The 12,959-nt window shown below is 51.2% G+C and overlaps 1 protein-coding gene across 3 annotated transcripts in view; it reads left to right on the top strand.

Annotated features, from left to right (window-relative positions):
- Positions 1-12,959, top strand: part of GALNT18 (polypeptide N-acetylgalactosaminyltransferase 18) — a 288,108-nt gene that overhangs the window by 129,161 nt on the left and 145,988 nt on the right. For 2 of the 3 annotated variants that reach the window (XM_006089610.3, XM_014456606.2), the window contains exon 2: positions 10,300-10,492. In XM_006089610.3, coding sequence (XP_006089672.1) covers positions 10,300-10,492 — 193 coding nt within the window. Of the gene's footprint in view, positions 1-5,769; positions 5,937-10,299; positions 10,493-12,959 lie in introns of those variants that run through there. The other variant, XM_023754535.1, reaches the window with a different exon arrangement.

The raw sequence follows: 12,959 nt of genomic DNA on the forward strand, positions 1-12,959 counted from the left end.
CTGTCAGCTCTCAGGGGGGAAAAATGATGGTATGTGCTTCAGAGTTCATTATATCTCCTAGGCAGACTCGTGGGTTTAAAGGGCTCTTTTAAAGTAGCACATAATGGCTCCTATAAATCCTGGTTCCTAAGATACAGACATTTGTCACTCCCTAAAATGAGGTTTTTTTTACATGTTCTTTATATTGGTTGGCTTGGAGCATAAAGACTTGGAGCTTTAATAGTAGCTTTCATTCTGCATAATTCGAATCAAAGTCCATTTCCATTTCCATGAGGGTGTGTGAGCCCTGAGCTTGGCGGCCCCTGCCTGCCCATTAGTCTCAGCCACACCCAGGCCCAGAGCCCACGCCGGGCTGGCAGGGAAGACAGGCAGTCCCAGCCCTGCACCGGAGTGGGTGGGATTTGGCTGCCAGAGGTTGTCACGCAGTATGTGGAGTTGGCTCCCAGAGTCAGAAGAATTCCTGTTCCTTGCCTGTCGTGTCAGCCCAGGCAGAAATGACTGAGCTCCTCCTTCAATGCCTGACTTATTCTCGAGTTCCTTGCTGGGACTTGCCACCCTTCCAGAATCCTAGCCCACCTGGCTGGGGCTACCCTCCCTAACCCTTACCAGCTCCAACCAAGAGTGTGGGGCCTGATTCCTCTAACCTTGCCCTTGCCTACGGTCTTGTTTTCAGTGACTTGAACATCCAGAATCATAACTGCCTTTTGTCCTTCCCAGCTGGGGCTGGATTCGACCACCCTTGTCCCAAGCCAGGTGGGCTAAGGCTGTGTCCTATGAGGCTGATACAGGGGCTCAGAGTGGGTCCTCAGTGGAACAAGGCAAAGAGGTGTCTCAAAGCCAGGGCCCGAAGGCAGAGGCCCACGACCAGCAAGCAGAGCCTCGCTAACACACTCACAGGGCTAACCTGGTGTAAGGCACTGCTCCGAGAGCTAACACAGATTCACTCCTTTATTCCTCATTACAAGCAGGTGAGGTAGGTATGTTAGCATCAACAGAGCAGCCATTGTATCCACAGTGTGTGCTACCATTACACCAAAGGTTGGCAAACCACAGCCCACAAGCCAAATCTGACCTGCTGTCTGCCGTAGAAATAGTTTTCTTGGAATGCAGCCACACCCACTCATTTATGTACAGTAGTCTCCCCTTCGCCCTGGTTTCACTTTCCATAGTTGTAGTTACCCATGACCTACTGAAATGTGAAAATAATAAATGCAAAATTTCAGAAATAAACAATTCATATGTTTTAAATTGTATGCCATTCTGAGTAGCAATGAAATCTCATGTCATCTAGCTCTATCCTACCCAGATATGAATCATCCCTTTAGCCAGTATTATCCACACTGTAGACACTAGCCACCTGTAGTCAATTAGTAGCTGTCGAGGTTGTCAGCTCCACTGTCATGGTATCACAGTGCTTGTGTTTAAATCATCCTTATTTTACTTAATAGTGGCCCCAAAGCCATTCACACTACTTTTATTACAGTATGTTGTTACACATGTTCTATTTTATTATTAGTTACTAGAGGCCCAGTGCACGAAATTCTTGCACTGTGGGGAGGGGGGTCCCTCAGCCCGGCCTGCGCCCTCTCACAGTCCAGGACCCTTCGGGGGATGTCTACCTGCTGGCTTAAGACCGATCCCCTAAGCCAGCAGTCAGACATCCCTCTCGCAGTCCAGGGCTCTCGCAGTCCGGGACCCCTCGCTTCTTACCGCCCGCCTGCAGTGGAGGTGGGAGAGGCTCCCACTACCACCGCTGCACTCACCAGTTGTGAGCCCGGCTTGTGGCTGAGTGGTGCTCCCCCTGTGGGAGCACACTGACCACCAGGGGGCAGCTCCTGCATTGAGCATCTGCCCCCTGGTGGTCAGTGCACATCATAGCGACCGGCCATTCAGCCAGTTGTTCCGCCATTTGATCGATTTGCATATTAGAGTTTTATTATATAGGATTGTTGTTAATCTCTTACTGTGCCTAATTTACAAATTAAACTTTATCAAAGGCATACATGTATAGGAAAAAACATAGTATATATAGAGTTCGGTACTATCTGCAGTGCCAAACATCTATTGGGGGTCTTGGGATGCATCCCCATAGATAAAGGGGACCGCTGGATTGTCTATGACTGCTTTCCCAAGGTGGAGTTGAACAGTTGTGACTGAGACCACGTGACCAGCCAGGCCTAAACTAGTCACACTGGTCCGTTACAGGAAAAGGTTTGCAGCCTCTGTTTTACTTCCTGCTTCCTGCATTTGAGAGCAGATTGTTCCTGCATGTGCCAATGTGCATTTTCCTGGGGAATGGTCACAGTTTTCATCAGATTCTTAGATGAGAACCCTCCCAAAACAATAGAACTGCAGCTTTAGGGAGTTTTAAAAGCAGAGTTTGGGGTAGCCGAGTGTTGGCCCCAGCCCAAAGCACAGCAGCAGGAGGCAGAGGCAGAGATCAGGAGCCAGCTGGCAAGTGGGGCGATTCCATCAGAGCTAGTGGGGAACACACAGAGAGGCGGGAGCGTGACGGTCACAGTACCTGCCTTGCTTGGCATAGGAGGGAAGCAGGACCCGTGTGGCTTCACGGTCAGGGATGGGCCCCCTCAACAGCTCATAGCCACCTGCTGGCCTCATGTCGCCTGCTTCTTTGGAGACCCTGGCCGGCAGCCCTGCCCTGCTTGTCCTGGGCGTGTCTGCCTGTTCAGTCTCAGTGGTGGAGGGTCAGGGATGAGTGTGTGGCTGTGCTAAGAGCAGCGCAGGGGCATGGTTGGCTCTCGACAAATGTGAACTCGCGTTCCTTTGCCTCACTACAACCCTGAAGGCCAAGTATTAGAATCTCCCTTCTACAGATGGCAAACACCACAATGACTGATCTCTTACTGGGGTAGGCAGAGTGGCGGCCCCCCAAAGATGTGCACATCCTTATCTCTGGAACCTCTGAGTATGTTACCTTCCATGACCTTGGAGAATGAAGGTCGCAGGTGGAATTACGTTGTTGACCAGCTAACTTGGATTATCCAGGTGGACCCAGAGTTATCACAGGATCCTTACCAATGGATGAGGGTGTCAGGAGAGGAGGACACAGTGATGCCCCGTGAAAAGGACTCAACCCACTGTTTACTGACCGGAGCAAGAGAGCGCTGAGCCAAGGAGTGCAGGTGGCCTCTAACAGCTGACAATGAGGATTCGAGGATTCAGGTATCTATAATACTATCAATCATAAAAAATACTTCAAAAAAGAAAAAAGAATCCAAGGAAATGGGACATCCAGAAAGGAACGCAGCCCTGCCGACACCTTGATTTTAGCTCAGGGAGACCCTGATCTCCAAAACTACGAGACAATGCATTTGTATTATCTTAAGCCACTAAATTTGTGTTTCTTTGTTAGAGCAGCAACAGGAAGTTAATCAATTTACCATGAGTTGGATAGTTTTCGAAGAACTTTACTGGCATCCAGCCCCTCGCTTAATCTTAGCAATGAGCTAGAGATAAATATTAGTGTCTGCTTTAAACAGATTAAACAGATGAGCAAGCTGAGATGGAGGAGCTCGGTGAAGGTCACACAGAGCTGGTGAAGGGCAGAGCTGGCTCGAGCCCCTGCGGCGGGCGGCCCTTTGCTGAGCCAGCCCTGGCCCTGCCTCATCACAAGGCATTCTGGAGAAGCCCCTCTTCTTCCCCAAAACACTCTCCAGGTGCCAGAGGAAGCTCTCCGGACTCACCTATGCCACGATGAATAAAATCGCCATTCAGAGATTTTAATGGTGTCGGACCGGAGACTGTCAGGGCTCCTTTCTTCTGATTGGCTCCAAGCCCTTCCCTGTCAGATTTCACTGCTTTCTCCTCCCAGTTCTGAGGATTCCTGGAAGAGAACGTGTAATTGTGGGGACTGCTGGCAAAAGACCTTCAGCTCATGTTCTAATGCCCCTCCAGGAGGAGGGGAGAAGGGAAACCCTCCACTCAACAGAATACCGTGTTTCCTTATTATTAGGGCTCTTGGCACAGCCAGGGGAGCCCATCTACAAGTGGAGTCATCAGGTCTTGCTTTGCTAGATATAAGAAAAGCACCATAATGATGTGCTGAAGTCCTCCTTTTTCTCCCAATAAAACTCAAACACTGGCTTCATCTTACAAAAGAGAAATGGAGGCCCAGGGAGTGGGTTTGCCAGTGTCGGAGGTGGGGCTGGTCTCAGGCCAGCCTTCTTCGTTCCTGGCCCTGGCTGGGACCAGGCACCGTGGCTGGGTGTTGGCCCTCAACTGGGTGTTGGATTGGGTGTTGGAAGAGGAGGAAGGAGAACACAGCGCAGAAACAGAAGGCAAAAGAAGCAGCCAGGGCTGGCCTGCTGCTCAGGGTGAAGTCCCTCCCTGTGTGGAGGAGTGAATCCTGCCTCCTCAGCAGGGCTCCACCGAGGAGCTTTGATGCTCTACACATGCAGCCTGGGCTTCTGGGTCAGGGAGGCCCACGCATCAGCCTCCTTAGTGGGGATAATGGTGACCTCACATGGGCAGGGAACCAGCAGGCCAGAGTTCACTGAAAGTGATGAGAAATGTACATTTCTGAAAATCCAATAAGCCCTTTGCTTTTTAACCCCCAATAAAACGTGCAACCAGGCACCTCAAGTGTGGAAGAAAATTTTATAAAAATTGTTGAATTGTACATTTGAAAAAAGGTAAAATTTGTGGTATGTAAATTATAAAACTGTTTAAAAGATAATAAAATGAGTGGAAGAAAAGGAAGCATCCTTTAAGAAGTTTTATCAGGGACACTCGGCAACGCTCTCTCCACTATTTAATGCTTAGCCTTCATCTTTCCAAAGCTGACTTCGCAGCCACTCCCCTTCAGCCTGATCGTCTGTTCCTGTTCACAAGTGAAGGAAACGGAGGCCTGAAGGGGCTGCGGGGCTTGTTCAGAGAGTGTGGAGAGCAGACCCAGGAGAGAAGGGGTCCCCAGAGCACTCTGCTGGGAGGTACAGAGGCAGGACCGTCTGCGCCCGTTCCTCGGACACAGGCCGGCCTGCCTGTCCCAGTTTCTCCTGCCTCCTCATCCCTGGGTTCCGATCTTATCACCAAACACCCAAAGCGTCAGCTATGAGCATGGCCTGAGGCTGAGAAACAGAAATAGCCATGGCTGTAGGACTGGCTGCAGGGCAGAAGCGAGGCCTCCTCTCCACCCACCCTTGAAGCCTTCCTAGCCATCCCCTCTGCCTGAAGCAGGGACATACAGCAAACCGAGTAACCCACAGAAACAAGAAGGCTCCACCTCTTTCCTGGGAAAATATCCCCAAAGGGCCCGGACCGAGGGACCAGAAGCAGGGCTGCCACTTCCCATGAGCGCAGGGTCCGGCTTGGGCACAGGCTCAAGGTACTCGAGCTGTGTCCCAGTGGGTTCTGTCTGCCCCCTTGGCCGGGCTCGACCAGTCCTCTGTCCAACCCCGAGGTGGGAGCCCCAAACCACATTGACCTACAGCAGCAACCATGCAATGTTACCTTCTATTGCTTTTTAGGATTCATCCTAAAATCCAAGGAGCAGAGAAGGTGCTGGCCTCTTGCTCAGGAAGAGATCTGGGCTACAACCTCCCCTGCAGCTCTTCCAAAAGCTGCCGGCACCTCAGAGCTGTCACTGAAGTGCATGGCAGGAGCTGGCAATGGGTCAGCTTCCAAAGATGGGCATCTCCAGGAACGCGGTCCAGGAGAGGACAGGCAGTTGGAAGCGGACAGGGCTAGGCAGCATTACAGTGTCTGCTTCACTCCCAAACCCATTTCCTATCTGCTCCATTACACAGTCTCAGCACCGCCAAGACCCTGGAGCAAAAGCAGCCGGGTGAGCCCTCATCTGGGCTGCTCACTGAAGCAGCCACCCTCACGCAGGTATCCTTCCCGCTTTCTGCATCAGTGGCTTCAGGAACCTCAAAAGCCTTGGCAGGACGTCCAGATGTGCTTCTCAGGCCTGGCTGGTGAGCCCGTGGACAGCGCTTAGAGCTGCAGCTTTTGTTACATGAATTGCTCGAAGCTTCCAGAGCTGATTTCCTGCCCCACTTCCCTCCTGTCTCCAGGAATTAGCCTGGAGGCTGTCGGACCTGTACTGTAATTCTCAGCTCTCATTCCTGGGCTCTGAGTCAGGCCCAGCCAATGGGGCATATCTCTGAGATCATATTGTGGCCTTTTCAGATGCCTCATGTGAGCACTGGCAGAACTTTCTGGAAAGCAGGTCATGCGCAGTGAGAGGTGGAGGTTATCTACCATTGATCACATTCCATGGAACTGCCTGAGAAGCTCCTATGACCCTACTGTTCCTCTTGGATGACTTTGCTTATGTGAACTAGATGGGAGTTTGTCCTGGCCACACCTTCCCTGGCTTCGTGGGAAGGTGACACAGCACCGGTGCCCTGCAGCTCCCTCTGGGGGGTATGGGGGGTGGGGGGGTGTTAGCAGACAGGAGAGTTACTGACCCCGCCATGACCTGCTGCCAGCCAGGTGCCAGGCACTGTGTAAGCACTGGGGGTCCAGGGAGAACAAAGCAAATCTCTGACCTCCTGGAGTTCACATTCTAGTGGGGAAACAGGCAAGATAAATAGAAAAGTACAGAGGCAGGTGCGAGAGGATTGAATGTTTAGGGAAGGCCTTGCCGGGCAAGTGGCTTTGGGGTAAAGACATGAGGGGAGTCAGCACGAGGTGTAGAGGGAAGTGGGAAGCACCAAAGGCACTGAGGTGAGATGCACCAAGGGGGCCGTGGGAGGTGAGCTCTGCGGGCTGTGGGGTCCGCATCACCCAGGGCCTTGAAGGCATTAGGAGAGACTCTGTCTTCCATGCCAAGGGAGACAGACGGCCATCAGGGGGTCCTTCACAGAGAGGGGCCTAGCATGGTGATGTCTCCCCCAGCCTGTGGGTCTCCTCAGCCCAGCTGGGGCTCCCCTCCTGCCCACCCCACGTGGCTCATGGTGAGTCGGAGTAGGCGGAGGAATTCCTCCCTGCCTGTGTGTTACACGTGCCACTTGAGACCCACGGGTGGCTGTCTGGGGAAATGGCCATTCAGTTTTCCCTCTCTGTCTGTTTGTCCCTAGGACCCAGACAAGGGCATGGCTGGTGCAGAATGGGCTGGGATGACAGCCTCCCCGTTATACTCAGAACCCCCCAAACTCTCTGGCTCAGCTATGAGCTGAGTTCATTGTGCCCTGCTCAATGTCTGCCATGAATGACCTCGGCCTTGGACAGCCCTCAGCCCCCTGGATATATGCTTCTCTGGAGTCACCCTTGGTCAGGTGTGCCCAAATAGGTCTGAACCCCAGAAGGGGGCCGTAGCCAGAGTCCGCTCCTAGGAGGAGAGATAGCCATGGGTCTGGCCCTTCTCCACAGGTGTCCGGACACCCCCAGGCCTGCAGAGGACCCAGCGGGGCACTTGCCTGAGGTGCCTTTACCACCTCAGCATGTTAAAGATGGCCCTCCTTTGCTGACGACCAAGTAGGTCTGATTTCTTACTGGAGAGGGAAGGGAGTCAATCTAGGACAGGTTAAATGCAGGCCACTTATCTTTGGACACAGAGACCCTTCATCTGGGGATAGACAGCAGCAGCAGCTTTCAGAGTCAGGACCTCAAGGCAGGGCCATCTTCCCCACCTGAACACAAGAGGTGTTGGTGGAAAAGCACCCGGGCGGGGCTGTGGGGCTTCATGGGGCCTTAGCAGCAACATTTGTTGAGCTAATATTATGATCTAGGCACCATGCTGGGCTCCTTATAGGGACCATCTCTTGAATATGCACAAATGATCTAGGAAGAAGGAACTGTTATTATCAACCCCATTTTACAGATGAGGAAACTGAGGTATAAGATAAGCTGGACTAAACTGGTACGTGTAGAGCTGGAGTACAAACCCCAGGATTCTATCTCTGTAGCCAGTGCTCTTAGCCAGTCCTTGGAAAGGAAAGGAAAAGAGATGGAGTTAGCAGAGGCAAGAGATGTCAAATGTAAGGTGTAGAGCAGGAGACAGCACACTTAAAGGGCCAGATAGCATTTTCCACTTTGCAGGCCAGATGGTCTCTGTTGTACCTACTCAACTCTGCCCTTGTAGCTCTGAGACTATGTTCTAATAAAGCTTTATTTATAAAACAGGTGGTGGGCCAGATATGACCCTTGTACCATGGTTTGCCACTCATAGTGCAGAGGAAAATGTGGGGTTTGGAGGAAGCCAGACCTTTCTTATCAAAGACACCTAGGTGACCTTGGATTAGTCATTTAACCTTTTCATCGTTGGTTTCCTCATGTCTATTAACTAACCACTATGGGGTACTACTCATTAATTTATTTTCATATGATGTGTTGAATCTCTTGAAAGAGCTACGCACTGTGCTGGGAGCCAAGCCACAGGGAACAAGACAATACGTTGTCTTGCCCCCACCTCATCATTCAGGACCCACTGCTTTCAAGTTTGCTGACATTTGCATCCATACTGAGTAAAAAGGTAGAAGCATGGGATCGGACTCAGGACTTTAATATGTTTATAATACAATATTACACAACACAGGCCTAATTGAGAATCGTAATTTTCCATGAACTGATCTCATTTTACTAGGTAATATCCATTTAGGTCTGTGAGAGCAGTAAAACGCCATTCCTGTTAAATATTATATGATTCAATTGGTTCACTGATTTAGATTTTTACTACCCGCCATTCCAAATGACTGAGTCATACATCATTTTAGAGATAACAAGGGCCTTCAAGATCACGCCAGCCCTGTACTTCTCTTCAAAAATGCCTGGTAGGGGAGAGCAGGTGCTCCCTGACCTCTGGGATGGAGCTCTGAGCAGCCACCACACTAAAGACGTTTGCTTTGTCATAGAAATGCACCCACAGTTTGCATTTTACTCCTTGCTATGTCCTAATCTAGTTAATGTACCTGAGTTTCCTTCTGTAAGGCTAACTGGTAACCAAGATGATATACCCATCCTCGAAGACCCTGAAATCATAGCCCCTTGCCTATCTCCAGCCTGTACTTTTAACTTACCTGGCATAGTTGTGCCATGCACCTACTGGCTCTATGTGGACACCTGAGGGGACATTGGCAAGTGTCCCAAGCCTGCCTCTGCTGTTCCTAACTTGCTTCCTCTTCTTTCTGGCCTGTCTCATTCTGGCCCCTGGCTCTCTCTCTCTCTCTTACTTACATCCTGCTTCTGAGCATAGAAGACATCTCTGTCCAGTTTCTCTGATTTCTGACCTTGAATGGTTTAATCTGACTACCTGCCCCTTGGGATGAATTTCAAAGTTCCGACCCATCAGCTTATGTCCTGGCAAGACCTACCAGTTACCCCCATGAAAGAGGAATTTAAATGACCGGCCAGGTTCCCCTTGCTATAGCACCCTTAATTACCACTTATTGTGCACTCATTCTGAGCCATCTGCTGGCCTAAGTGCTTTGTGTTCATTATTTTATGTAATCCTCACAGATCCCAGGGGCAGGTGGGTGGGTGTTATTATTCCTGCATTACAGGTGGGAAAGTCCAGGCATAGAGAGGCTGAGTGTTTGCTTGTGGCCTGTGGCAGGGAGTGGTGGAGCAGGGATTTATTTGAATCCGTGTCTATGTGAATTCAAAACCTCTGCTCTTATAGGTAATAATGCCTCCTCCATTTTCTTGGAATGTTCCACGCAAGCCATGACCTGGTGTGGGAACTGCCCCCACAAAGTCTACCGGGGGCCTCATGAGCAGTGCCAGAGTGTGGGGCACTGAGGGTGGATTGGCCATCCCCGGTGCCACAGATGGTGGGCGGAGTCTGGAAGCAGCAGGAGGCAGTCTGGCTGGGGGTCCTTGTAGCCAGGTGAATGTCACGTGGGGGGGCCAGGTAGCTCACAGCGGGACCAGACAGCGGAGAGGGAGGTGGGCTGGTGAGAACCAGGCAAGGGAGCAGACCCTCAGCTAGGGGACCTGGGTGTGGGGCAGGCTTAGGGCTGGCAGGGAGGGGGGATACAATCTGGGGAAAGAGAAGCAGAAACCCGTTCTAGTGCTGGGGCTGCATGTCTGGCAGGGAAGCAGACTGAGAAAGGAGGGGTTTCAATTTGAAGCCATGGGGCATGAGGGTCACATCCATCAGCCTCCCAGTAGACCCTGGTGGGTATATTTCTATATCCTTTGTATCTAGTGAATATTGGGTGGAGGAATGAATAAATAGGTGGATAAATGAGTTTGAGGAAGCATGAAGATTCCAGTCTCCCAAAGATGACACTAAGATAGTTTACCCAAAGAAAGGGTGAGGAAGGGAAAGGGATTGCCGTGGCATATGCAGGGGTGCACTCTGACCCACTGTCTCCTTATCCCTTCTTTCTCCAGAGGCTCCCGCCAAGCCTGAGGAGGCCGAGGCTGAGCCCTTCACAGACTCCTCTCTGTTTGCACATTGGGGCCAGGAGCTCAGCCCCGAAGGCCGGCGCATGGCCCTGAAGCAGTTCCAGTACTACGGCTACAACGCCTATCTCAGTGACCGCCTGCCCCTCGACCGGCCCCTGCCTGACCTCAGACCCAGTGGGTGAGCAGAGTCAGTGGCTGGGCTCTCGTTGACCTTTGGGGGACGGGGTCAGCACAGTGCTGGGACAGAGCCAGGACTGGGCATTTGGACTCCTGTGTCCCTCCCCTGCTTCAGTCCTTTTGGCCAGCATTGGGCAAGTCACTCTCCCCTTTCTCCTTCCTCAGCCTCAGTTTCTCCTGCTAAGCAGGGGGAAGGCTTTCTTCCATTTGAGATTTTGAGGGTTAATGACCTAATTTACTCCTTAAGGGCACTGGAATCATCTAGCATTCCAGTTAATAAGTAATTTTAACCCAATTGTTGCATTTTTATGAACAATTATGTTTTTCTATAAATTAGTTCTTTAAAGTACATCCATCTTCCAGGGCTAACAAGTCATTACACCTGACAGAGAAGTCTGTCTTGACTTCTCTCTTTGTTACAGAAGATGTTCCTTTAAGGTTCAGTTAGAATTTTTATTGCTCCTAATTATTAAAAATGTGGGCACGTACCACAGCTCAGAAAATCTCATTAACTTCTGTGAGCTCGCCCCACACCTTCTTTCCTCCTCTTTCTCCTTATTTTAAAAATGGTCTTAAAGCTGCAAACCACCATGAGCTTATAGCTAGAGTTTTTAGGAAGATCTTGCTGCTGGGTTTGGAGACTATGTTCTTTTCGGGGAGAGAGTTCAGTTGAATTCAATGGACACTTTTTGAGCAGCTGCTGTGTGCGGTGTAATTTTGTATGGCTTTTCCTGGCCCAGGGAGAATCTGGCTGGGTTCTAGGGATGCAAAGGCAGCTGAGGACCTACGAGGAAAGAGGAGTATATGTTCACTTAAAGGATGTTTATTGAGCACTTCCTGTGTGCCATCATAGTCTAGGCACAGGGATAGAGCAGTGAACAAAACAGACAGGAATCCTTGCCATCCTGAGGTAGACGTGTGCTTGGCATGTTTGAAGGAGAGGAAGGAAGCTCATGTGGCTGGAACAGAGCAAGCAAGAAGGCTGGAGGTGGAGATGGGGTTGGAGGAGCAACAGATCAAGGAGGGCAGTGGTTCTCAATCGTGGCTGCACATTGGACTCATCTGGGAGCTTTAAAATACTCCTGATGGCGGGGCTCACCCAGACCAATGAGGAGCATTTCCAGAGGTGGCACTCAGTGTCCATATTGTTTATAGTTCTCAGGTGATCCCAGCATACAGCCGAAGTGGAGAATTGCAGAGAGGGGCTTTGTAGGCAGCTTCGAGGCATGCAGCTTTTACTCTATAAGATGGGGGTCTGTGGGAAGAGCTTGAGCAGATTAATAATGTGCTTTGGTTGTCATTTTCAACCACCCTTCTGGCTGTGGTGTTGAGAACAGACCGAAGGGGCCAGGGTGAAAGCAGGGAGGCCAGTTAGGAGGTTCCTGCAGAAATCCAGGTAAGAGGTGGTCATGGCTTGAACCATGACAGCAGTGGGGCAGATGCTGAGACAGGGTTGGATTCTGGGAATATCCTGTAGGTGACTTCAAAAGGTGCCACAGGGTCTCGCCCTCTGGGAGCGCTGCAGAGACCACACCTGGGGCTGGGGGAGAATCATATCTGATGTGGGCAAAACCTAGAGACTCTGGTGAAAGGGTCCTAAAAGGAGTTGGGGCCCCAGGACTCCTGCAGGGTCTTGGCCATGACCTTGGCCAGAACAGGAACTGCGGACTTTGCAGCTAGCTGTGACACACAACACAGGCCCAGCTCTGATGCAAAGCACATGTTTGTTCCAAATGAAAGGGGAATAAAGAAGGAATCCCAGGAAAGGGTGGATCTTACAGACTACAGCATGGCTGTAACAGGGACACAGGTATTCACACAGGGCTTGACTCCTAGAGAATGCCCCTCCCATTTGGACCACGCCCACCTGCAATGAAGGCAGCAAAGGAACTGGTCTATTCTTCCCAATCAGAGTCATGGAAACGGAGGAACAGAAAGAGTAAGAGTCGTGTCCAAGGTCACGACTCTTACTCTTCACCTTTCATTGAGGGAGGTGCCCTACAGGCTGTTTCTTTCTACTCCCAGGGGAGAGAAACGGGAAGCAGGAGGGTGGCGGGCACGGAGGCCCTGTGGCCTTTCTCAGGAGGGCAGGGCTCCCTGGTAGGCAGGTTCCTCTCCAGAGGAAGCATTTACTGAGGCAGCCTGGACTGAGAAAGCATCCCTGCAGGACTCCAGGTGGTCAGATCCTGCAGTTTCCTTGTGAGCCACTGGAAAGGAGCCGTCATCACAAAGAAAGACTTTCCCTCTGTACAGAGCTTCTGTTTATGGAGCTTCCATGCCTCCCCCGTGGGGCAGGGCGACTTTTGTCAGCCCCTTTCATAGCTGGGAGAACGCAGTCTCTGAGAAGAGGCAGAGCGGAGTTTCCTGCTCCTCCAGGAGGGCTCCTCAATGGCTCATCCCCGCGGTTCCTCTTCGCACAAGTGCTTGGAGGTTCTGTGTACGGCCTCCGTGCCAGACACCCCCCAGAC

The sequence above is a fragment of the Myotis lucifugus genome, unplaced genomic scaffold (genome assembly GCF_000147115.1).
Source record: "Myotis lucifugus unplaced genomic scaffold, Myoluc2.0 scaffold_61, whole genome shotgun sequence".
NCBI lineage: Eukaryota > Metazoa > Chordata > Mammalia > Chiroptera > Vespertilionidae > Myotis > Myotis lucifugus.